Raw genomic sequence first — 22827 nt, 5'->3', positions numbered from 1 at the left:
AAAGACAAATTTGCCTCTCCAAAAGGAGATTTTTCTATCAATGTGTGACTTTTGTAAGTGAAGTGATAGAATTTGGAATTGTTTATAGTAATAGTCAGCTAGTGAATCACAGGAGCAATTCATATGCCTATGCCATTCCTGTCCCAGATGAAAGCCTTGATCCCTGTAAGTAGTTGTTTTTACATTAAAAGAGAATTAGGACCATGTGGTTGGCAGAAAATGAGAAGTGATTACTACTTTGAGATTTTAATTTTATTTCTATAGCAAGTGTTTTTAGCAGACAGTTGGGAATTACCATGTGGTTTTTTTGACATATAAAAGAAAAAGCCAAATAATACTATACAACCTAGTCAGGATGACTCTGCTGTTATATAATGGGCTGTATATCAAAGTTAAAAAAAGAGATTATTGTGGAAGCCACTATCCTCTTAATCATATTTTCAGAACAGTTGTTTTTGCTTGACAGGTATGACTGAAATAAATGTGAGTCAGCATTGCTAAAAGACTGAACTCCAAAGCAGTTGCTAAAGGAGATGCTTAATTTTGACAAATAGTTAATATTTCTATAGTACTTATAACTTCAAGTAATCAGGAATGCTGCATCAGTTCACCATTACAGGGTTTGATTTTAACTTAAAAATCTTTGCCTGAGACTCATGAAGTTCTTGTTTACTGTTGTAGCTCTTGTGGATTGTGGTGGGTGAGGTTTTCCTTGCTCTTCTGCTGGGCATATGATCCTGCTCTGTATTTGCAAAACTGTTTCCTCTACCCTTTTCAGAATGAACTGTGGTTTTCCTTCCATTCGGTGCAGTCCAGTTTGTTAAGGTTTGCTGTGTTCTTCCTTCAAGAAACTCTAAACTTGGCATTATTGTGGTCAGGTGAGTGAAATTGGAAGGACACAGAAAAGTCGAGCTGCTGAGTTTCTTTGACTTCTGCTCAGCTGACATCTGCAGTATTATAAAATCCCATAGGCCTTAGTCTCTTATTACTTGCTTCAGTTAATTATGCATTCATCATGACTAAGACTCATTACTGCCAAGTTTCCTGAGATTATGTGATGTTTGCTGAAGTAATTCAGTTGTCAGAAAAAGTGTAAAATTTGACTTCTCCATTCTGGCATGCTCTGGATAAACTGGAGTTGTCCATGATATAACTACATCAGGCTGTGTGAGTGTAGCAGCCTCTTGTGTTATATCTGTAAACTACACTTATGTAAGGTGAAAGCCATGTGCTTTGTATGACTGCAAGAAACCTGATACAGTAAGATTGTGGGAATGATGATTATCGTGGTCTCTGCAAGTTCACAGCTGCTATATAGCAAATGATAAAAGGTTCTCAGCTTCCATTTTTTGCTAAGTATTTTTATGAATATCTTGGAATGGTTACTGGAGCTCTCACAAATGCTCCAAATCCCTTCCAGATGACATCTGCCACTGTTAGTACTGTAAGTAAATTACAACTTTGGACCCACATTTACAGTAGTACTTACTTCATACCTGAAGGCAAAGAAAACCAGTAATTCAGAAACATTTTCAAATTTAAAATGTGCTTAGTGTATTTTGGTTTGTGCTTTTAAAGAAGGCCTATAAGGAGTTTGTTCAGTTAGTTCTAGTTTTTAGTTTAGGTGTCCATGGCCTCAGGTCCAGTGAGTTGTGAGGCAAAGCACGTATTCTCAGTAGCAAACAAACACACATATTCAGAATGTACGTCTATAATTTGCCACCACACCAACACAGGTGATGGCACTAATGCAAGCACAAAGAGCACCAGTGGCCTCATCCTGTGACTCTTCCTGGATGGCCAAGTGTGGTGTGTGCAAACACGTGTGTTTGTATTACGAATCTTTCCAGTTACGGCGTTTAGGCACTTGTTCTACCCTGGAACTCTTCGGTCTCTATATGCCCCATTGCCTCTTATACACATGCTCAGCTGCATGCTCATGTGCACATGCTCAACTGCCAATCCCAAACACCAAAGATTCTCTAGCAGCTTTCCTTGGACTTCTCTTTGTTCTTCCAGCAGCCAGCTTCCTCACTCAGCCAGTGTGACCCATCCCAGATCCAAGGCCACTCTGCCAGTTTGCTGGCCAGTCCAGCTTGGTACTCTGTGATTGCACCTGGACCTGCAGAAGCTCACACCCTACTTTGCTGGTGCCACAGACTCACCAGCCCTTGTGACCTGTGGTCTGACTCCATGTCTTGTAGGTGCACATGGGCACCAGAGGCCCAAGAAAGAGTTGCAAAAGGAGATTGAGTCTGACAGGATAGCCAGGGCACAGCTGGACACACATACTGACCTGCAGCCTGCTGATAGATGACTTCTTCCTCTTTGTCACTATAGCTGTGGCTTTCCTATGCTTGTGTCTCCTCTAGTCACTGTGATTTTTTCTCATTCCCTGCTTCTGGTTCCTCCCCTAAGCATTCCCTCAAAGGACTTGTGCCATCCCCAAGTCCCTTTTCCCTGCGCTCCGAGGTAACTTTTGTAGTTCTGTAAAAGTCATACCTTTGGATCTGAGAAATGCCTCAGAGAGGCACAGTGGTGGGAGTGTGGGGAGAGCTGATAGGAGGCTGGGTCAGGGTATTCACATGTGTTTCCCCAACTTATAAATGCACCCCTGGTCCTTTATGTGCAGAACAGCTTTCTGTCACATAACCCAACAAAGTTAACTTTGATATGTTCAGGCAAAAAATCTGTTTAATCAATTGCAAGCCCTATGGAAAATTTAAAGTAGAAGGTACTGACTGGCCACAGAGGTGTAAATTAAAATTATACTGTTACCAAGCAATACTTTGAAACATCACCTTAAAGTGGTGAGAATAATAAAATATTTGTATGAACATTTGTGAAACAGACTTTGATCACAGTATTAACCTTTTATGTAACCTTTTATGTTGTAAACTAAAGTGTTGATTTTTTTTTTTTTTCCTGGATGACTAGAGACTTTTTGGTAGAATTTTAGTATAGATTTAGTTCATACTTTAGATCAGTATGTTTTAAAAGTTTCGGTAAATCACCACTTTTTTGGTTAGAACCAAGAAAGGGAAGTTTATCTCTGTTTTATATAAAGTAAGCATTGAAAATTTTAAGTAATAGAGGATTATGGACAAAGTCACATTATTATAGGTTGTGCTGTTCATGAATTTATGGCATGTGTGGAGACTGAGCCAAATTATGATATGGATCCTTAAAGCTTAAAGGTTTTGGATATGCAGGATTTGGGAATTAAAATGAACTTTCTTTCTTTGACAAGATAAAACTAACTAGTAAACAAATTACATTTGAAAAAAATGGTGATTCCAGTGTGATGCTTCTGGAAGATTGCATCAGTGAAAGAATCTTGTTTCATGGTTCTGAGGAAGAGAAGCAGGAAACAGGAGTAGGCTTTACTCGTTCTTCCCTCCTGAGAATTACAGGGCTAAGTAATAAAACAGCTTCTCAAAAGGTACTGTTGTACTGCATTTTACTGTTTTAAAAATCAAACACAGAAGAATTGGCATATATTTTTTCCTTAAATTGTATTTGTTTAGCATCTCATAAGGAGTGGATGCATAATAAATAAAAGTTGAGACTCTCAGGCTGTGAAAGTAAACATTGTAATAATACAGTATTTAAGTTGTTTATGTTGTGATTATTGTGTGCTATTTTGAAACTTTTAGATACATTTCTGAAGATTAGAAACCAAAAAACTTTAGTGTACTTGGAGGTTGGTAAAGTTGATAGATATTTCTGTTTTTTTAAATTGGGCCTGTTTTCTTTTTTTTTTCTTTTTTTTTTTTTCTTTTTTTTTTTTTTTTTTTTTTGTAGAGGCTGAAATAAATGCATAGCTCCAAGATGAGGTTTCAAGTGTCAGGAATGCAACTATCTTCTATTTTTACACTTGACCTCATTTCTGTTTTCTTTTGCTAAAGGCAACAGGCGTATGTTGTTCTGTTACTGCTAGAAGTGAGTTATTTAAATAACTTGAAATGTTTATGTGCAGTAAGTTTTTGAACTTTAGTACTGGCTGAAATTGTGAAAATTTTGTTATGGGCCACATTTTGCCTAGTCAAAGTTATATGGAGTGTGACTTGATCTGCTTCAGAGCTATAACTTTTATGGGAAAATGTTTTCATTCTGAAACATATTTTCCAATATATGTTTCAGAAAATATGTACAAAACCTGCTTTGTATTTCATTATAAAAGAGGATTCTCCCTCCCTGTCCCCCAGTTGTTACTGAGGACTCTCTGAAGGTTATTCGAAGTACAGGAGTATCATTTTTGTCTGTTCACCCAAACAAAATTATTGGCCATCTTCTTTCATGAAAAGAAACAAGTTTTGTTTGAAAAATGTTGACTATTTCACTGTTTTTTGTATATATATCAAGATGTCTTAGATGGAAAGTGATTGCAATGTTAAAATTTGCAGAATTTTGTGTCACTTTTATGCCTTTTGCCTTTTCAGGCCAAACAGCATTAGATATACCAGAACCAGTTCTTTTTACACATCACTCTGTGGCTCTTCTTAACATTTGCCTGTTATGGCTTATATGAACCTGCTTGAAATGAATACTCGCTGTTAAATATCCTTCTACAAAGCTGTGTATTCTGGCAATGAGTTTTACAGTGTGGTCACTCTGTAGCTCACTAATTTGTGAAATATGTGCCCAGCCAGCAGTTTCTGATATGCAAAACAGGTGCATGAGACAGGCTCAATGAATATCAGACATCTGTATGTATTAAACATCATCAATTCATATCTCTAGTGAAGTCCTGATATTTTAGGCAGTGAACAAACTGCTATTACCTGGTGCCTCCTGTTTCTGTGGGTCTGTTAGGCCCTTGAGAGAAGCTTTTCATCTTTCCCCTTTCTCCCAACTATCTGTGATAAAGCTCTTTGGCTAGTTTATACTGGACAAACTAAAAATAGTTGTGGCCTGGGAATAGACAGAGCTGTAGGCACACCTCTCAGGAGCTGAGACCTTTACAAAATGTGCTAGGAGAGGACTGCCAGGTTCTGTCACGGACGTTAGTATCAAAGGAAGGATAGGGAATCTTTCTGCATATTAGACATTGGGTTAAACTGATACCCTTTGCTTAGAACTTCAGTGGCTCTTTGAAAGGTCATTATGTCATCTTAGGCTCCCCAGAGACAAGAGCATTTTGGTGAATTGCCTTACAGCTAAGCAACAGAAATTGTTTTGGACTGTCATAGGTAGAGAAGAAATATTAACTATTTTGAAGTCTGCAATTGATTGTGCACTACTATATGGTACTCAGAATCAGGGCAGAGCTACTGTTCATTCGGTCATAAAGGTATGTGTGCAACCTGTTGTCTATATTTGAAGAAGAATTTTAAGTCTATATTTGAAGAAGAAACTACTCCTGAAGCTTGAGAGACTTAGCTTTGCGAAACGTTTTTGGTTGCCCAGGTTTTAAGCAATAAGGAGAGCTAAGTCAGGATGTGGGGTTATGCTGCATATGAAAACTTTAGTCCAGGAAGTATGTAAGATTGTTTGCTTTGCTTTGTAATGAAAGGTACTGAATTTTCAAGCCTTTATCAGCATACCTGAGAACAGGTCTCGCATACTACAGAACTATGTATAGAAAAATGTTCCTTTCAGCATTAATACCATTGGTATGGTGTGAAGAGGGTAGATAGAATTTCAGATGAGAAGAACAAATTAAGTACAAGAGACAGCATAGACCAGGAAAGGAATGTCTCCTAGTTCAAAGATGAGCAAAAAACAATCCAACAAACACAAAAGCAACTAACAAAATTCTGTTATTTTATTTTTTTTTCACTCAAGGTTCTGTGAACTGTCTTAATATTAAAAAAAAGTTCAGTAGCTACTCAGCAAGTTAGTCTAAAATTATACCCTTGCATAGTTGCCAAGGTTAAATTCATTTGATCATGTGCTTATATGCTTGTCACTGCTCATACATTTGTGGAGTTTTATAAGTTTCAGTACCTCTTCTGAGAGGAATGCAGTACCATGTCTGCTGTTCAGCACGTTCAGGTGACTGGAGGTGGAAGAAGAGTGAAAGCAGGCACATACCTGGAATCTTGTATAAACAGCTGTTGAAAGCTCAAACAGGAAAATCAGGGTTTAAGCTTACATCAGACTTGACAAACATTTTCTGCCCAAGTAGGTCAATGCAATTCAGGTTAAGTCACTAGTTGTAGCTGTTTACATTCATTTGACTTAACGCTAATCCTGTGGTCTATTTTTTGTTCCATTGCTGTATTGCAAAGAACCTCGAAGTATGCTGTGTGGAGTGCACTGCATTGGAGAACTGACTCTACTTGGTTTTGTACTTGTTTCTGTTTAACTTGAAGAGCTTCTTGAAGTGACCCACTGAACAGCAGTTGAAGAGTGAATGTCTTGAAGTATGATTAGTCTAAAGTATAGACTTCAAAAATGTGCAGTGTTCTCTATAGAGTTGTCCTTAATGCAACAAGTAGCATAATATATCAAAAAAACAACAGGCTTTCTTCTTTCATAGCTGCTTGGAGTGACAAAACAAATAGCTGTGGAAGAGAAGGTAGTTCTAGTAGCTGGATTTCCAAAGCACTTAAACTTTTTGCTGCCTTCAGTATCAGTTTAGCAACAAGTATAGGTGTAAAAGTTTTTAAAAAATGTTTATTAAGACATCGTTCTAAAATACCTGTGTCCCACATTTTATTTTTAATTTTGTAGTCACCTACTCCCAGTATATACTTCATATTTTGGTTTTCTCCAGTCTTTGCTGAATGAAAGTAATACTAGAATTATCCTTTTCCTTTCAGATCATAATCATACTGTTTGTTTGAAAGCTCCTCCTGAAATCTTAAGTTCAGCTCTGCAGTTTGAGGTTGAGTTTCCTTGTGTGAGTCGCTATTATACTTGGGAGAAAAATGGAAGCTAAACTGAATATGAAGTCCTGTGGTTGTGGGAGTCACTGGATGGGATGAGGACAGGCAAAACATGATCTTGAGTTCATAACAGCTGCAAGGGTATCATGTATTGAGTCTGGACAGGAAGGAGTTGGTCTGATATTTGATTAGTAGCCTGGGAAACTTTTAATCTCTGCTGATTAGAGCTATGTTGCTGATTCTTGCTATGAGTAAACTGAAACTGTTAACTTGACTGAAGTGTTTCAGGCCCGTGTGTGCATTCGTGGTTAATTCCCTTCTATTGCCAGTCACAGAATATTTCTTTTTGGAGGAACCTAACAGCTGAATCGTAATATTAATGTGCAGCTCAGTGACTTACTGCTGTCTTCTCCCTATTACAGGAAAGAGGGAGAATTCACCAAGCAAGGTTGTATTCTATGTGTGAGTTTAAAGTAATGTATCACACTCCTGATTCGGTGTCATTTTTCTCCAAGCTGATGTGTTAGTGAAAATTGTGTTAGTTGTGAGGAGACTTCAAATATGGCTGATTCCATTTATTATTCTTATTTCTGTTCTTTGAAACAAAGTAAGGATCAAGTGAGCCAGCTCAGGTGGCTTGCATTTCTGAGGAGTTGTCTCTATGGAGTCAGGTTGTGTCAGTATTACAAGATACTTAATTTTAAGATACTTGGCATTGTATGTATTTACCAATGTCAGTGAGGTTTTGTCTGGCAAATTAACTGGATACCTTACTAGCACGATATTTAAACTTTGTGTAAGAGAGTGTGCAAGTCTGTAGTGGCCCAGGAAATTAACTTAAAGTGCAAATACATTTGTAGAAATTCTGAAACATGTCCCTTTAAAAGCTGGCAAAAAAAATCTTGGTTAACCTTATACCTCATTACAAACTTTTCAGTTGAGTGTTGCATATCTTACAGCGAAGAACTAAAATGCACTCATATTGTCATCTCTTCTTAGCCACATAGCCAAAAAATATGTGATTAATGTGACAATATTAAAAAAAAAAAAAAGGAAAACCATCAAAAAAACCACCCAGAAATTATTTAAGGTATTTCACTGAAATTGATTACAAGTTAGGTCAGAAACTGGTCAGAGGTGGTGGTGTTACACTGTTGTGTGGATTGTTAGGGAAATTGGAAAGTGTTTCCATTTCATTTTTATCGTGAATATAAGAAAATTCAAGATGGGGTTCCAGCTTCTGATATTAAATCATGAGTAGTGTGGAATGAAAAATGAAGATTGTTTTAATTGCAGTTAGGTTTACTAAGTGAATTAACTTTTTACCAAGACTATATTGAAATTTTAACTCCTATACCATAATTTCTGTTGGCTTGTGTATTCCAGAGATTCCTAAGGCTAAAAGCAATAGCTGCATTTCATTAACTTGACAAACCTTCATCTTTCTTATGAAGTTCCTATACCTCTTAGTGTAATAGGCATCAGAATGCTGCTTGTGCTCATTGTGAACTGCATGTGTTTCAGTTTTAGTATCAGGGAGCTTCACAGGATGTTTTTGGTGAGCATTCAGCTGTGTAGAAAGTTTTATCATAGTATGCTCTGCTGTTTTATCTTGGTCCTGAGTCAACTGTCACAAAGAAGATTTGACTTGCCCTTTTTCTCAGCTGTGCCAGAATGGCTTCTGAAATGTTTGCTTTTGTGTGTCTAAAAGTATTGGATGGAAAGTGAACTATCAGAAAGTATTCCTCTGCAGCACAAGAGGCCACTTCTCATGAAAAGATCTAGTTCTTTCACTTCCTAGGGCATTTTTTGTTTTTGAACAAAAATACTTTCCATATGAGCAGCATTTTAGCCTATCTGTAGCTGTAGAGTGAAAAGTAAAGCACTGTAGATGACTAATAAATGCAAACCAAACCAAGATATCTAAAAAACAAACACCGTCACTGTCATCTACCTAATGTCATCTTCTTCAGACAGTGGCCGTTTGTTCAGAATGTTATGTAGCCTTCAACTGCACTGCCAAATAGCCACACTATTTTCCTGGGTCCCATTCTTGAGAGGTTCTCTTCTCCCCTATTTCCCTCAATGTCACAGTGTCGACCACACCTTTTCTGTTCTGTCTTCGAGATTTTGTGTGATAACCATTATTGAAGCTGAGATACTCGGTGGCTGTCATCAGTAACGTCTTGTGATACTGCAATAACTTCAGCTGTCATATAATTGCAGGAATACAAAATTACCAAATATGTAAAAAAAGTTTGCAGTGTCATGAGTATTGAAAATGAGAAAAATGTTATTTACAGGAAATAAATGGTATGTGAAAGCAGTGAAGACACCTGTTGATGGAAATGCTGAAGCTTTAGGTTTTCCCATCCGCGGGCTCTGCGGCATGTTAGAGCACTTTACTGGCGCAGTGCTGATGGCTAGCCGAGTTCTCCATCTGCTGGTGCGAAGTGGTGGATGCACCCCGCAGGAAGAGGTGAAAGCGGCGTTCCCATTTTTCAAATGTAGCTGCTGAATTTAGTCTTTCGAAAACTCAGTTCGTATCTTTGTGGCTTTAGTTACATTTATTTCCAAACATATCTCAAGATAATAATGAACTTTTAAAAAAAATATCTCAGGCTTCATAATTTTTAAGTTATCCTGTAGTTTTTTCCCAAGTAGAAAGAAATATTCCTGTGCAGTTGAACACACACAGGCCTGCTTATTCTGCTGTGAAGCACTAGGGTGTTCAGAAGTCTGATTTTTCTGCTTTAATCAAAGGGTTTTTTGCTGCATAAATGCACATGGTGACTTTTTATGTCTTCCCATTCCAGAAAGTCAGTGGGAATTGTTTCTTCTTCAGAGGGAGGCACACAGCTGAATGATGAACAGTCATAATTTCACCTCTGATTACCAGAGCTTTAACAGCCCTGAACATTCCACCCCCATTTCCAGTAAACTCCCTGCAGTTTATATACTGGTCATGATACTGTATGGTATGGACTATCACTTTGGCCAGTTCAGGTCAGCTGTCCTGGCCATGCTTCCTCCTGGAATTTTGGGTGCCTGCTCATGGCAGAGTATAGGAAATAGAAAAGTCCTTCCTTGGCTTAGGGTAAACACTACTGAGCAACAACTAAAACTTCAGTGTGTTATCAGCATTATTCTGATACTCACTGTGTGCTCTATTCACATAGAAGTGATGCATTAAACTTCCTGTTCTCATGTATCCTGGTCTTCTGTTACTGTTTTACTGGTAATTCATGCAACATTAAAAATGCTAATGTCTGGATTTTGAGTTTAGTAACTCATAATGAAGTAACTGCAGATAAAATATAGATCTGAAGGAATTACTTTGAAGTTAATATGACTTATTGCAGTGTGCTGTGTCGAATTACACTTAGGAGCTGGCAAGCTGTTAAAAATTTCTAGGTACTTAAGAAGTTTTTATTTCTTTAGTGAATACAGCAGGCATTAGGAGGGGCTCAGATACTTGGAGGGCTTTCCTGTTTTGATTCCAAAAGAGGGCAATGTGCCGTTGTATCTGCATTAGTATTCTGTTTCAGCTCAAAAGTGAACATTTCTGAAAAGCATGTCCTGAACAGCATCTGTTACTGGGCTTTGTTTCCCACATAGGGTGATCTGAGCACCTGGAAACCAAGTTCCTTTCAAAATTAGCTAAGTTGGTACATGCTCCAGCTGCTGACGGACTCTTAGCTCTCAGGATGGGACTAGAGCTCACCCAAAGGCACTTGTTGTCCTCCTGTAGGTGCCTCCTCAAATATGCAACATAGCTGAAGGGTTCTTAGCATTGTAGGGTTTTCAGTGTCTAGCAAGCAATGCCTGTAAGGGTTTGCATAATGTAGACAGCCCATGTTGATGTATTAACCCCATGTTTCTGAGTTAAAACTCTGAGGGACAGAATTTTGATTGAGTACTAGCTGTCCTGCTTCCTAGTTCTGTTTCATAAAGTTATCCAGTACTAACAGTATTTCACTACTTGCTAAATAGTTGTTAATTTCTGTGTTTTGCAGGATTTGCTTGTGATGTCCTTCTGAAAAAAAACATCTGAGACTCCATTACAAACGTATACTTTTGGGGAAACTCTCCTCCTAATGTATTTTGCAAACTAATTGAATTACCACACAAGTTCAGCATGGGAGGAGCTGTGAGTGCTGGAGAAGACAACGATGACTTAATTGATAACTTGAAAGAAGCCCAGTACATTCGTACCGAGAGTGTGGAGCAAGCCTTCAGAGCAATTGATCGTGGTGATTATTACCTGGAAGGATACAGGGACAATGCTTACAAAGACTTGGCCTGGAAGCATGGGAATATACACTTGTCAGCACCTTGCATTTATTCTGAAGTCATGGAAGCACTGAAACTTCAGCCTGGATTGTCTTTTCTAAATCTGGGTAGTGGAACCGGATACTTGAGTACAATGGTGGGATTAATATTAGGTAATTATTAATATTAGGTAACTTGAACGTTTTTATTCAAATATAGTGGGTTTGAATATTTTATAAGATTATGCAAGCCCTGTGAAACCTTACTTTTACTTTTTAACAATGACAGTACCATACATAAGGCTGGCTAGTTGAGATGTGCTGTTAAAATATTGTTTGTTATTTACAAGCAGCTCACTAGTACTCTAATTTGGTGACATTTCTTGGGTGTTTTGGAAGAGGCAATTCTTCCTGCATTCTGTAGTCTAAAATTCTCATATAAAAGGAAACAGTCCTTATTTTTTTTAGAAGGGAAAGGTAGAGTGGAACAGTTTTTGAAGGCTAAAATTTCTGTCTGCATTTGCACTCTCTTTGTGCCTTTACTGTAGATTACTGTTCTGATCTTCAGTTTATGGAAGGGAAAATCGAAATTGTAAAGGCTAATTTGTTTCTCTTGAAGAAACTTAACTGAAAAATAAATGTGTGTCAGTATGCAAACAGTTATTTCAAAATGTGTTTAAGCAAAATTTTAGTGAGAATATTTTGGGATGTAGACTGATGAGACTTTTTAATCAGGTGTGTAGGTTTTCAAAAGAATTTAAACACACTAGCACTGTGGTTTTTTTTTGTTTTCAAGTACATTTCCTGTATGAAAAAAAATAGAACTAAATATTGTTGCCTAAATTAAATTTCAGAACCTGGAGAGAAAAATCCATTAAATCTCTTCATGCCCAGCATTAAGATTACAGAGCAAATGCACTAACAACTGTTTTTTTACTAATTATTTTATTACATAAAACAGCAGTAGTTATTTGATGTGTATTTTTCATAGATAGTTTTCTTGACCATACTGCATACAGTTTTTCCTTGGTTGCAGGAATCTTGCTGACAGCTAATATGCAGATTTTGCTTTCATTAATTAATATATAAAACTAAGGTGTCGAGTTGGTTTGTTAATTTTCAATAAATTTAGTTATTTTGTCATCAGTTCTTATTTATTGTAAGGGAGAAATTATGGCTAATAATGCATAACAAACATCATTTGTTGGTATCTGCAGTATCTTTTGTTCTAATTAATACTAATACATAACAATTATTAATAATAAGAAATAAAAAATTTTGTGGAAATGGAAATTATGGTCATTTACAGGTAAAAATATGTTAAAGCTATATACTCTCTTAGAGAGCTTCTTTTCTCTTGGAGTGTTTCTAGTTGAGAGTAGATATATTAAATTGGATTGTGGTATTTTAAGTGCAGTATTAAAACAATTAGTAAATATTGCAGCATTTTTTTACCTAAAACGTTTCTTAAGGGTAGTGACTAATGGTACTTGTTTATTTCTATCTTGTGAAAAGCTTTGTTACTAAATTATTATGTCTCAACTAATATATTTTTAAAAAAGAAGACATTTATGTTTATTGCACTTGATTCTGGATGCGTTTGTATCTCTGTACTTAACCAATTTCTAGTGGTTGTTGAACAATCCTGCGTTTGACTTCTCTGTATTAAGCAGAATTCCTATCCTTTAGAATAGTATATGCGGAGTTGAGGAATTAAACAGGAAAATACTTGTTTTCTACAGAGGATGAGGTTGGCTGACAACCCCTGAGGAGCACATTTACCCTGCAAATGTTCCCAGAAAGGCAGTTCAGATGCTGATAGTCCCTAGCAGAGCTTGAGCAGCCTGGAGCAGCAGCTGCTCAACTACTTAGAGAAGTAGACTTTCCATGTTTTGGAGTGCTGTATCCTGTCACCGAAGTATTAGTGTTGTAATGTGTTTTGAGTTCTACTCTGAGGCGTAGTATGTATAAATGCAATTTATGTGTTTTCATTTTCTTACTATACTCCTGATAAAACTAGTTACATATAATAATGATACTTAAGTGTTTTAAACCAGAGAACAGATGCTTTAACAAAGAAAAATAAACAGATGTAGTTTTCTGACAAATAAACCATACTCATTTTTAAAAGCTTGCTTTTTTTTTTTTTTTTTCAAACCAATTTCAGTGTACACTGCAGTGAGAAGCAGAGCCATGTGGGTTTTGACAGTAGCTGGGTATCTTTCCATTTGACAATGTAGTGAGTTATGTTTCTGCCACGCTGGCAGTGTCAGAATGACTAGGTTAAATTATCAAATAATCTGCAACTGGTGATCACTTCTAAGTATAGCAACATACTAAAAGGACTGCACACCAGTCCACCGAGATTAAATTTACTGTTGCTGAAACTGTTAAAATGTAAATTAAGTTCAGACTAGGTGATAGAATTGCTTTCTCATGTTGCTGAAAGAGGCCAGTTAATTTCAGAGAGTTGAGAAGTTGCTTTCACATTTTTAGAGTAGCTGACTCTGCTTACATGTCCAGCTGTGACTTTCCCAGTGAAACAAGAGAATACATTTCTCATCTTTCCATTTAAATTATGGATGCTGTGGTGTATGATGATGTGGTAGTGTTCTACATTCATAGTTTTAATTTCAGGTTGAAAGAGCGACTGACTATTTGCAGGATATTTTAGTTGCTTTCAAAGTTTGGTACTTGAAGGAATGTACATGAGAATTTTTTGGACAGATATGTTTATGCATTTTTAATTTACTTTATATTATGAGATTAAAAGAATTGTGATTAATTTTTAGGTAAAGAAAACTTACCTTGAATGCTGTTGTATGTAGTAGAGCCATTAGAAACATCATAGCCTATTATGGTACAAGAGAATATTAAACAGCTAGAAAGGGGTTGTCTATGCCACTGTTTTTCTTAAGTTGACCAATAATAACATTAATTTGCAGTAAAAATGAATGTCAGCAAAAGGTAAATGTTTTCACAAGTTCTAAGAACGTCCCTTGGATGATAGCTACCTCTTGCCTGCTATCAATGAGGTCTTAAAAGCGCTGCCAGTGGTAACCTAGTGGATTACTTTTATTTCACCCGGCAGAAAATGTTCTAACCTATGTTATGAGTTGCAGTTATTGATCAGGTTAATGCATATAGCTATATGCTGTATTTTTGTTGCACTGAAACAAAACCTCTGTTACTAACCCTAGGTCTGTTTTGTTAATCTGTGTCCTAGAAAAGACAAATTGAATTCTGTTTCACTGGAGTAACATCATGGAGCTAAATATTTAGTAAAGATTTAGAATGCTGTAGAGGATATAAATACAAGTTTTGTCTAATCTTATTGATGTTTACTTTCCCTCTTTCCCTTCCTTCTCCCTTTTCCAGTTCTATGCTCCAATGACTAAAGACCCTGGGCTATGAGTGCGTGTTAAATTTAGAATCTTTACAGCAAATGTGACTGTCTGATTCAGATTCCTTCCTGATGTGGATAATCCTCATAATACTGTCTCATGATTTCTTCTTGTTCCTGAAATAATAGCATTAATTTCTGGCACACAATTTGACTTGGAATTATACTTGGATGTGATCACAGGAAGGCAGTGCAGTTGTGATGGGACTGTGATGAGTGAACATATTGTGTGTGCAATTTCACTGTTCTTGGTGGATATTAATTATTATATTAAATCAGGAACAAATTTCTGATTTTGCAACCTGCAAAATAGAAGAGCATATATGGCTAAGGGATATAATCCCCAATCTGTAAATTGTCATAAGATGAAAATTTTGCCATAATAAAGCCTGAAAATCTAAATATCAAAATAAAGACTGAATTATAATTTCTATTTGTTGTATTCTAAGTAATGCTTTGAAAAAGAATTTGCTCAGACTGACTTCAGTGTAGTCAGCTTATTTTCTGCATGCTTACAAAGAAAAATTGTTCTGTAATTGTTTTGTTGTAGTTCTGTCTCTGCTCTTTTATTGACCCTTTGGCCTTTTACCTTCCTCTTTAATTACTGGTAATGCAAATGCAAAAAATAACTTTGTCTACCAGTGTTCGGAGACTTCTGTTTTATGTTTTGATGTTTTTACACTTTAGTGCTGTTCCATGCAGTTTTGCTATGCTTAGAAAAGAACCATCACAAAACCACACCATGCTATTTTTATTTACAGGACCTTTTGGGATAAATCATGGAATAGAGCTTCATTCAGATGTGGTAGAATATGCCAAGGAAAAGTTGGAGAGCTTCATAAAATACAGTGATAGCTTTGATAAGTAAGTATCTAATTTGTCTAGCTTGCTTTGCAATAACATTTTTGGTTTTGAATTCAGTGTGTCATTGCTTATGAGCTTAGAAAGGGGAGAAGAATGGCATCACGCTACCAAAACCTAAAACTTTCAGTTTGTGGCATTATCTCATGAGGTAAGTTGAGGCTTAAGAAAGCACTCTTTGGAGGCATGGGTGTATTTCTGCTGTGCAGTGCTTAGCAAAGTGGATTTCCCTGTATTTTGGTGATATACACACATGGGTACATGTATGTATGTGCATGTACATGCATATAAGCATTTAGGAGAATGACATGGTATGTGGGTGTCTTTGCATGTATAGAGCAATTTCTATCCATTAAATCAGTTTTTATTATGTAGTTTTACGTAATCTCTACACTATTAATGTTCTTTCTAATCTACCCCTATTGATCTGGACATGAGTAATTTTTTCTAATTGCCTTCATGTTTACTTCCTGAAGAGATGGACTCAAGAGTATTCATCTGTGTTCGTAGCACTACTCATTTTTACTTCAGGGTATAACTCTGGGTTCCAGGGTTTTGAACCTTATTGCTTCTACCTACTCAACAATTTTATATTATTTTAAGTTGGCCTATAAGAGTATTGGGATTCTCTGCCTCTTTTGAAGGGAAAGCAAGGTTCTGTCTAGGGCTGTTCTTCGTAAAGAGTTCTTTACTTGTCGGCAAGAAATGCTTCAACAGTGATTATAAGATAACTTCTGGAAATGCAGAGAATTTTCTCAGTTGTAGGAGTAACTTAAAAATTGCACATTCTACACCTCTTTCTTCCCTAGTGGGCAGCAAAGAAAATTTTTTGCTATCCTTTTACCTGTGTAATGTGCTTTATGACTGCCATGTTCTTGGTTATGTTGACTGAAGCTCAATCCACTTTTTCCTATGCCCCAAACTTCAGGAGCTCATGTCTGACCACAAGCCTTCCTCTTCATGCTCCTAATAACAGAAGAGTATCATCCTAGTGTTACCTGTATCTGCAGTAAATTTTGTAATTCTGATACTGGCTACATTATTTTAGTACTATGTTAGCCCAGTAAAATAAATAAAATCATGTAGGAGAACATGCATATCTTTCATTATTATTGTCTTAAAACAAGCATTTATATTGGGTGAGGTTAATGTATAACACAAGCTAGAACAAATAAAAATTGATTCACTGAGCAGCTTTATAATGCAATTTATGTGTCTTAAAAAAATGTGTGTGAAATATGGTTATTTGTGATCACTACTAATACTGCTTTAATGGCTCTGTTAGGTTAGACGTATCTGCTAGCTAGTGAATCCTGGCACATACCTGCATTATAGGTGTCTGAACAAGACATAAAAAAGCTGGTTTTGATTGGAATGTCTTATCAATGAAGTGATAGGTTTATGTACAGAAATTAAAGGAAATTGGGGTAGCAATGATGTTTTGTCATTATTGAAAACAAAATTGATTGGGATAGTTTAGTAAATGAATAGCAGAACACTGGGAGGTAGGTTGCACTTCAAAACATGCAAGAACTTGAGATTAAAAAAACTGTTAAACATTATGTAAGTAAATGTCAGTGTTGTATATGTTTCAGAGAAATACAACTCTCCTCACCAATGTAACAAAAAATGTACTTCTGTGAAAGTGATTTTTGATAGAAATCTGCTTGTAATAGCTGTGGTTCAGCTGATAAGATAATGGTTGCCTGGTTGGATTTTGTGGTTTGGGGGGAATTGCTAAGTTATCTGCATAGTTGATTCTGGCTGATTGCTTTCTTTGTAAATATTCTGTATTTTAATCTAGTTAAGGAAGATGATGTGTGGGTTTTTTTGTTTTTTTCCTGTGGTAGGGTTCTTCTGTATTTGTTTTTACAGTAAGTATTAATCTTGAATTTTAAGCTGACTCTCAAAGTAATGTTCTCTGACTCAGTAAGTCTGGTTTTACTTCTTGTTTCAGTAACTTTTTCCTGAATCTTCATTTATAAGTGAAAGATTTTTACCCAAAGTTATGGGACTGCACCTCTGAACTTTACTACTTTGGTCAGCTTAGTATTTGGCTGAAATACCACCCAGGGAAGAGGTGTGTGGTATCTGTCTGCTGCTGAACACTGGTGTATTCCAAGCAGGAGTACTCACTGTTTGAAAATAGGTTACATGGCAGACTGGTATGAATGAAGTTAGTTGTCTCAGTGAATGTGTGTGTGAAAAATAACTTTGACTTGACCAGCAGCCTCCAACAAAGTACCCAGGGGACATAAAGAGCACAGAGACTATGATATGTGTTCCTGGCAGTTACGGAATTACGAAAATGGGAAGTTCAGTAAAGCTTTGTGTGCCACTTCCCTGCATTCTTTATTTATTTTATTAAGTTCTGCAGTCTGATTTGAATGTTCTAAGGATTCTGCTTTTGAAACACAACCCACAAATTTAAACTTATGGGTAGGTACTTGGAGAGCTTCAGCTTGGATCATAAACACTTTGTAACTTTGTTCCTTTGCTTGGAGTAATAGGCCGTTGATTTTGTATCTGACTTCTGTGTGGAGCTGGGTCATGATGATTTGAGTGGGTTCTTGCCTAATAAAACAAGATGGAATATTTCTTGTATGCCATTTGTATGGGGGAATGTTCCAGTGTTGTGTGATACAGTTTAATTTGTATTTTTGATTCCTGATAATAATGTTGTTAAAGTACAATTAAAAGTTTACTTTTCAGGTAAGGTACTTCACCAGAAACCCTACAGTATATAAAATTAGCATGTCCAGAAGGATTTGAGATTCAGCCTAAAGGGAAGGCTGGCTGTCTCTGATAGCTGGTCTGATCTCAGTTTTGGCCTCTGGAACTATTCATTAGAAGAGTTCTCAGATACCTGTTTCAAATAATTTCAGTAATTACTTGTATCTGTATCCATATCCCACCAATCTATAAAACAGTTTTCCCCTAAATGGAGGTGGAGGTGTGCATTCTGAAAGATAAAATGCTGCCTTGATTTACTTGATGTATGTTTGCCAGTAAAAACCAAGGAGAAGTTCTTTCTTGAAAACATCTGAAAGTGTCCTGATGGTTGAGGTACAAAGATCTTAGGTGTAGACTAAAGAAAATTCTTTGAGTCTGAAATATATGTAAGGCTCTCTTTCATTCTTGAAACCTTCAGAGAATGCATGCCAATTAAGGGGGAAAGAATCATTCCTTAAGAAGGCTCTATCTAAAACACATATGTTCAAGTACCAGGCCCCGCTTCACCTGTTTATTGAAGGGGAATGTGTTGTCTTTTCTGCTCCCATTCAACTTCTAGACCTAGAATATCCAGCTCGGAGAGAGAGCCACAGGGCAAGGCTAGGTTGCCCATCTTCTAGCACCCTATCAAAACCCAAACCTGGGTAAGCTGGTGAAGTCCCTGCTGTGAAAGAAAAACACCAACCCTTCTCAGGATCAAAAGAAACCACTTCAATGGTAAGTGACAAGAACCCTAGTACTAATTCTGGGATAATTGTTATGGGTGAAACGTCTTCCTGAAGTCCTGTAGTAGATTGTGTTGGCATTAAAGAATATCTCCCAGTAGAATGTTTTTCTTCATTGAAATGTAAGGCTACTGGTAGGACTCTAAAGGCTCCCTTTTTAAATTAAATTAGATTTGAAAGGCAATTCCCTGGTGTACACACAAAGAAAAACAGAGCTCCTTGCTGGTCAGCTGGCTAGTGATTGCAGTAAAAATCTAAGCAGGAAAAAGCAAACTGTCTCCAAAACTTACTGGTGACTTTCTCAGTTTAAATCTTACTGATAGCTTAATTTCAGATAGTTTAAATAATGCTTTTTTAGTAGTGAGTGAATTCTTGTTGAGATTTAATCTAATCAGAGTAACACAGACAGTGGAATTCTTTGATGCCAGAGTTTATCTTAAATAAAAATGGAAGGAAAATAGGGGCTTGAAACACAGTAATTATATTTATTTAGAGGTATGAGGGAAATAGTACTTCTTGTTCTTTACCTTGTAAAGCAGAAGGCTCCAAAGATAATTTAATCTACTCTTACCTGGGGAGGAACTAAAACTATATTTTCCAAGTATTTGATAGTAACAAAATTAGATATTCTTGCCCTGAGAACAACAAGTGAAATATCTTTTAAAAATAAATCCCATAGTGGACACTGCCCTTGCAAATCTCTTATGTCTACAAGTTTTGATAGTACTTAAAATTTTTCTTATATTAAAACAAGTGATGACAGTACTTGGTATATGGCTCCTATAAAAGCTGTTTTACAAAAATCCACAGTAGAAAATATGACTTTTTCAGCCTATAAAATAATTTTCTGCTTCAGTAAAAATAGAAAGAAAATACTTTTCTAGTTTTTGTTAGCAGGCAAATCTTTCTCTAGACTTTTTCCATGGGTATTATAGGGCCTTTACAATAAACTGAACTGACAAGTTTTTTCTTGCTTCCCTATGCTTGTTCACTTTTCCTAATATTCTCTGTGGAATTGCTGAAAAGTACTCCTTCAGTATTACTTTTCATTTTACTTCCAAAGTTTAGATATACTGTAATGAAGTTATATTATTAAGGTTCAATTTTGTAAATTTGTCTTGAAGGAAGAATGTCATGAGTCATAAGTATTTTTAAGATCTAGTGTTTGACATTTTCTTCAGAAGTGACTGAGTAATATACTTTAGTCCACTCAATGAAACTGATGAGAATATCAGAAATAAGGAATGAGATAGCTAAGTAGCAAGACAGTTTTATTTAGAGACAGAAAAATAACAAGTATAAGTGAGGTAGAGATACAGATTTCCCTCTATCCCTATTGTACTCCATGGGAGCTGAAATAATGTTCAGGACAAAAGTATTGAATAGAAATTTTGCCAGCATCACTTTCGGCTATTACTGTAATGCTGATTAAAATTACTCTTGTAATTGGATGTAAGGGACTTGAAATGAAGTCTACAATGAGAGGTTTTCAAAGATTTAATATTTTAATTTGTTTTCCAGTATTTTTAGTATACATGCAAAAGGTATCAGCAATACTAGTGGGTGAAAGGTGTGTAACTTTTCAGCAAAACATGCTAGAAATACATGAATATGAATTTGTACAGGAACCAAAGACTAGTTCAGAGAGCTTGGAAAAATACTTAAATAAGATAGAATGAACAATGAAGAAAGAGCTTGAGAAAAAGTGGAAAGAGCTTGCCATCCTGCCCTGATAACTGCCCCACTTCGTAGGAAAAGAATTAACACTCTAAAAATTGTTTACCTGTATATCTGACTAGTGTTAGCTCTAAAGCATTTTCCCAGTCAAGTGAAATGAGAGAGACTAATGGAAATCAAAAAGTATTTTATTAATCTGTTGTATGTTCTTGTGGCATGTTATATCACTTAAACCCATATGAATATTCATCTGTTGTTTTCAAAGAAGAAAAGTTTTGAAACCTGAAAATTATACTAAATTACCTGAAAACTTCTTCAAAATTTTTTTTTTCAGTGGATACATCAGTGTTTAAACATTAGGTTCTAGAAATGCTTGGAGTAAGATTGCTGATATAGGAAATTCTTGTTTGATATAAAAGAGGCTCTGAGATTGTATTCTTAATACAACTGTACCAGAAGCCACACCTTTCTAGGTTAAATGATGTGTAGCTTTCCAGTCTTTGTCTTTAAGTCAGCATGGGAACTCATTTTGCAACTGCTGTAGCTTTATACACCAGTTTTTGGGTTTGTTTCTCTTCACCAACAAATATGCCATAACTGGTGGGGGTTTTGTTTCCTTCTTTCCACATTTTCCATTTTAGAAAAGTATGGCCAGCAGTATATTGGAACTAGGGTGAAAGTGCATTAGTATAGGACAAAAATAAGTGTTACTTCTTCATCACAGTAAGGAAAATTGTTTGATGTTTTATCACATATTTTCAAACTCTATGCATTTTGCAGATTGATTTCACTGTCTGATTATTAATTTATTTGATGGTTTAAGGGTAGTTTGATATAAAGCTAATTCCATGATTTCTTATGCTGGATTTACTATTCTGTTTTGAAATTTTTATTAAGATACATTGTTTTGGGTTTTTTTTCCCCACAAAGACTTGTATGAAATTCTTTCTTCTAATGTAGTCTCACGGTAGTTCACATGACAAATGTTAACAAGTTGCCAACCTTTTCTTATACATTATTGAAGTTGAATGGTATCCCTTTGTGCCCTAAATTTAAATAAATTTAAATAAATTTTGCATTGGAAGGGAATTGCTTAAAGCAGTTTGATGGTACTGAATGTGAATTCAGGCTTTTTAGAGCTTTGAGTTGACCAACCAAAGGAAATGTGTGTGTATTGGAAAAAAGCATACCAAATTCATGCTGACATGGATTTTCTTTTTATAAGGGCTGTGAACAGTAGGCTGAGAGATGTGAGTATGATTAGTAATTATGGGGATAGGCAGAAGTGTACTGTCAGTTGATATTTTGATGTGAATGTAGTAGTTGAGAGGTATAAAGTGTAGCTGGATTGGTGCTGGTATTTAAGAACTAAATAATCCTCATAGCAAAAACAGTTTTAAGTGGTTCCCCCATACTGCTTTTTTTAATCTCATAATATATTTTCCTGTTTCCCTCAGATACATCTGTGGATGCTGACAGATTTTGGGTTTTTCCTTCAAATTACTTGATATCTTAATCAAGTCTTTTTACCACTTAACAAAAAAGGAGACAGTCCATAACTCCTTGCACCTAGTTGCTTCTTCACAAGACATCAGCATAACATCCTACATTCATGGAGGTTCTAGAGGTAGAAGAGCATAGCCCAAGAAGTGTGCTATACATAGAGCTGGAAGTAATTAAAGGTAGGGTTCATAGGTAGGTGTCATATTAGGACCAACCAGTGAATCCCCTTGTAAAATATCCCAGCTACTATGGTAGGTTAGTGTTACTCACCAGCTTCATTATTTAGTATTTTGCGATGACACATATACTAGATTGGTGGATATGGATACAAGAGCAATAAACTTAACGTTAGGTCTTTGCTGTAAATGTTGTAAATGGTTGTTTATTTTGTTACAGTAATAATACTTTGCTGTGTTGTTATCTATCAGGAATCTAACTTAAAAACACAAGCAGTTACAATCTATTACTGCATAATTTTCTTAAGTTTCTGCAGCAGAGGCAAAAACTCACTTTAAATTCCACAGCGTTTTTTTGATTCTTCATTTTAGCTGGAAGAAAAGTACCTTTGCCTTGAACTTGAAATGCCCATTTAATGCAAAAGTCTTACATGCTTGAAACTGCTTGATTATCTTGGGCCATTGTACATGTGATCTGTATGTGCTTAAATTTATTCTGTGGCAAGTGTTTGTTTAAGTAGAAATTTTCTGTTGCCATGTTATCTGTAATGGGAACTCTTAATTTCTGTGTTCTTGGCTGTTGGTTCTCTTGTAATCAAGATAGCAGATTCAACTGAAGAACCTAAAGTAACTAAACTTTTCCAA

The 22827-nt window shown here is 36.1% G+C and overlaps 1 protein-coding gene across 12 annotated transcripts in view; it reads left to right on the top strand.

Annotated features, from left to right (window-relative positions):
- The window catches only part of PCMTD1 (protein-L-isoaspartate (D-aspartate) O-methyltransferase domain containing 1), a 40550-nt gene that overhangs the window by 6283 nt on the left and 11440 nt on the right, over nucleotides 1-22827 (top strand). For 10 of the 12 annotated variants that reach the window (XM_021555712.3, XM_085573804.1, XM_021555716.4 and 7 more), the window contains exons 2-3: nucleotides 10850-11278; nucleotides 15269-15371. In XM_021555712.3, the coding sequence (XP_021411387.1) occupies nucleotides 10972-11278; nucleotides 15269-15371 (410 nt within the window). In that variant the 5' untranslated portion in view covers nucleotides 10850-10971. Of the gene's footprint in view, nucleotides 1-3792; nucleotides 5294-9136; nucleotides 9313-10849; nucleotides 11279-15268; nucleotides 15372-22827 lie in introns of those variants that run through there. The other 2 variants (XM_085573805.1, XM_085573809.1) reach the window with 2 other exon arrangements.

This window comes from Lonchura striata, chromosome 2 (assembly GCF_050655825.1).
Source record: "Lonchura striata isolate lonStrDom1 chromosome 2, ASM5065582v1, whole genome shotgun sequence".
Taxonomy (NCBI): Eukaryota; Metazoa; Chordata; class Aves; order Passeriformes; family Estrildidae; genus Lonchura; species Lonchura striata.
Note: the sequence above shows the minus strand (reverse complement) of the source record. Positions and strands in the feature narration are given on the sequence as shown.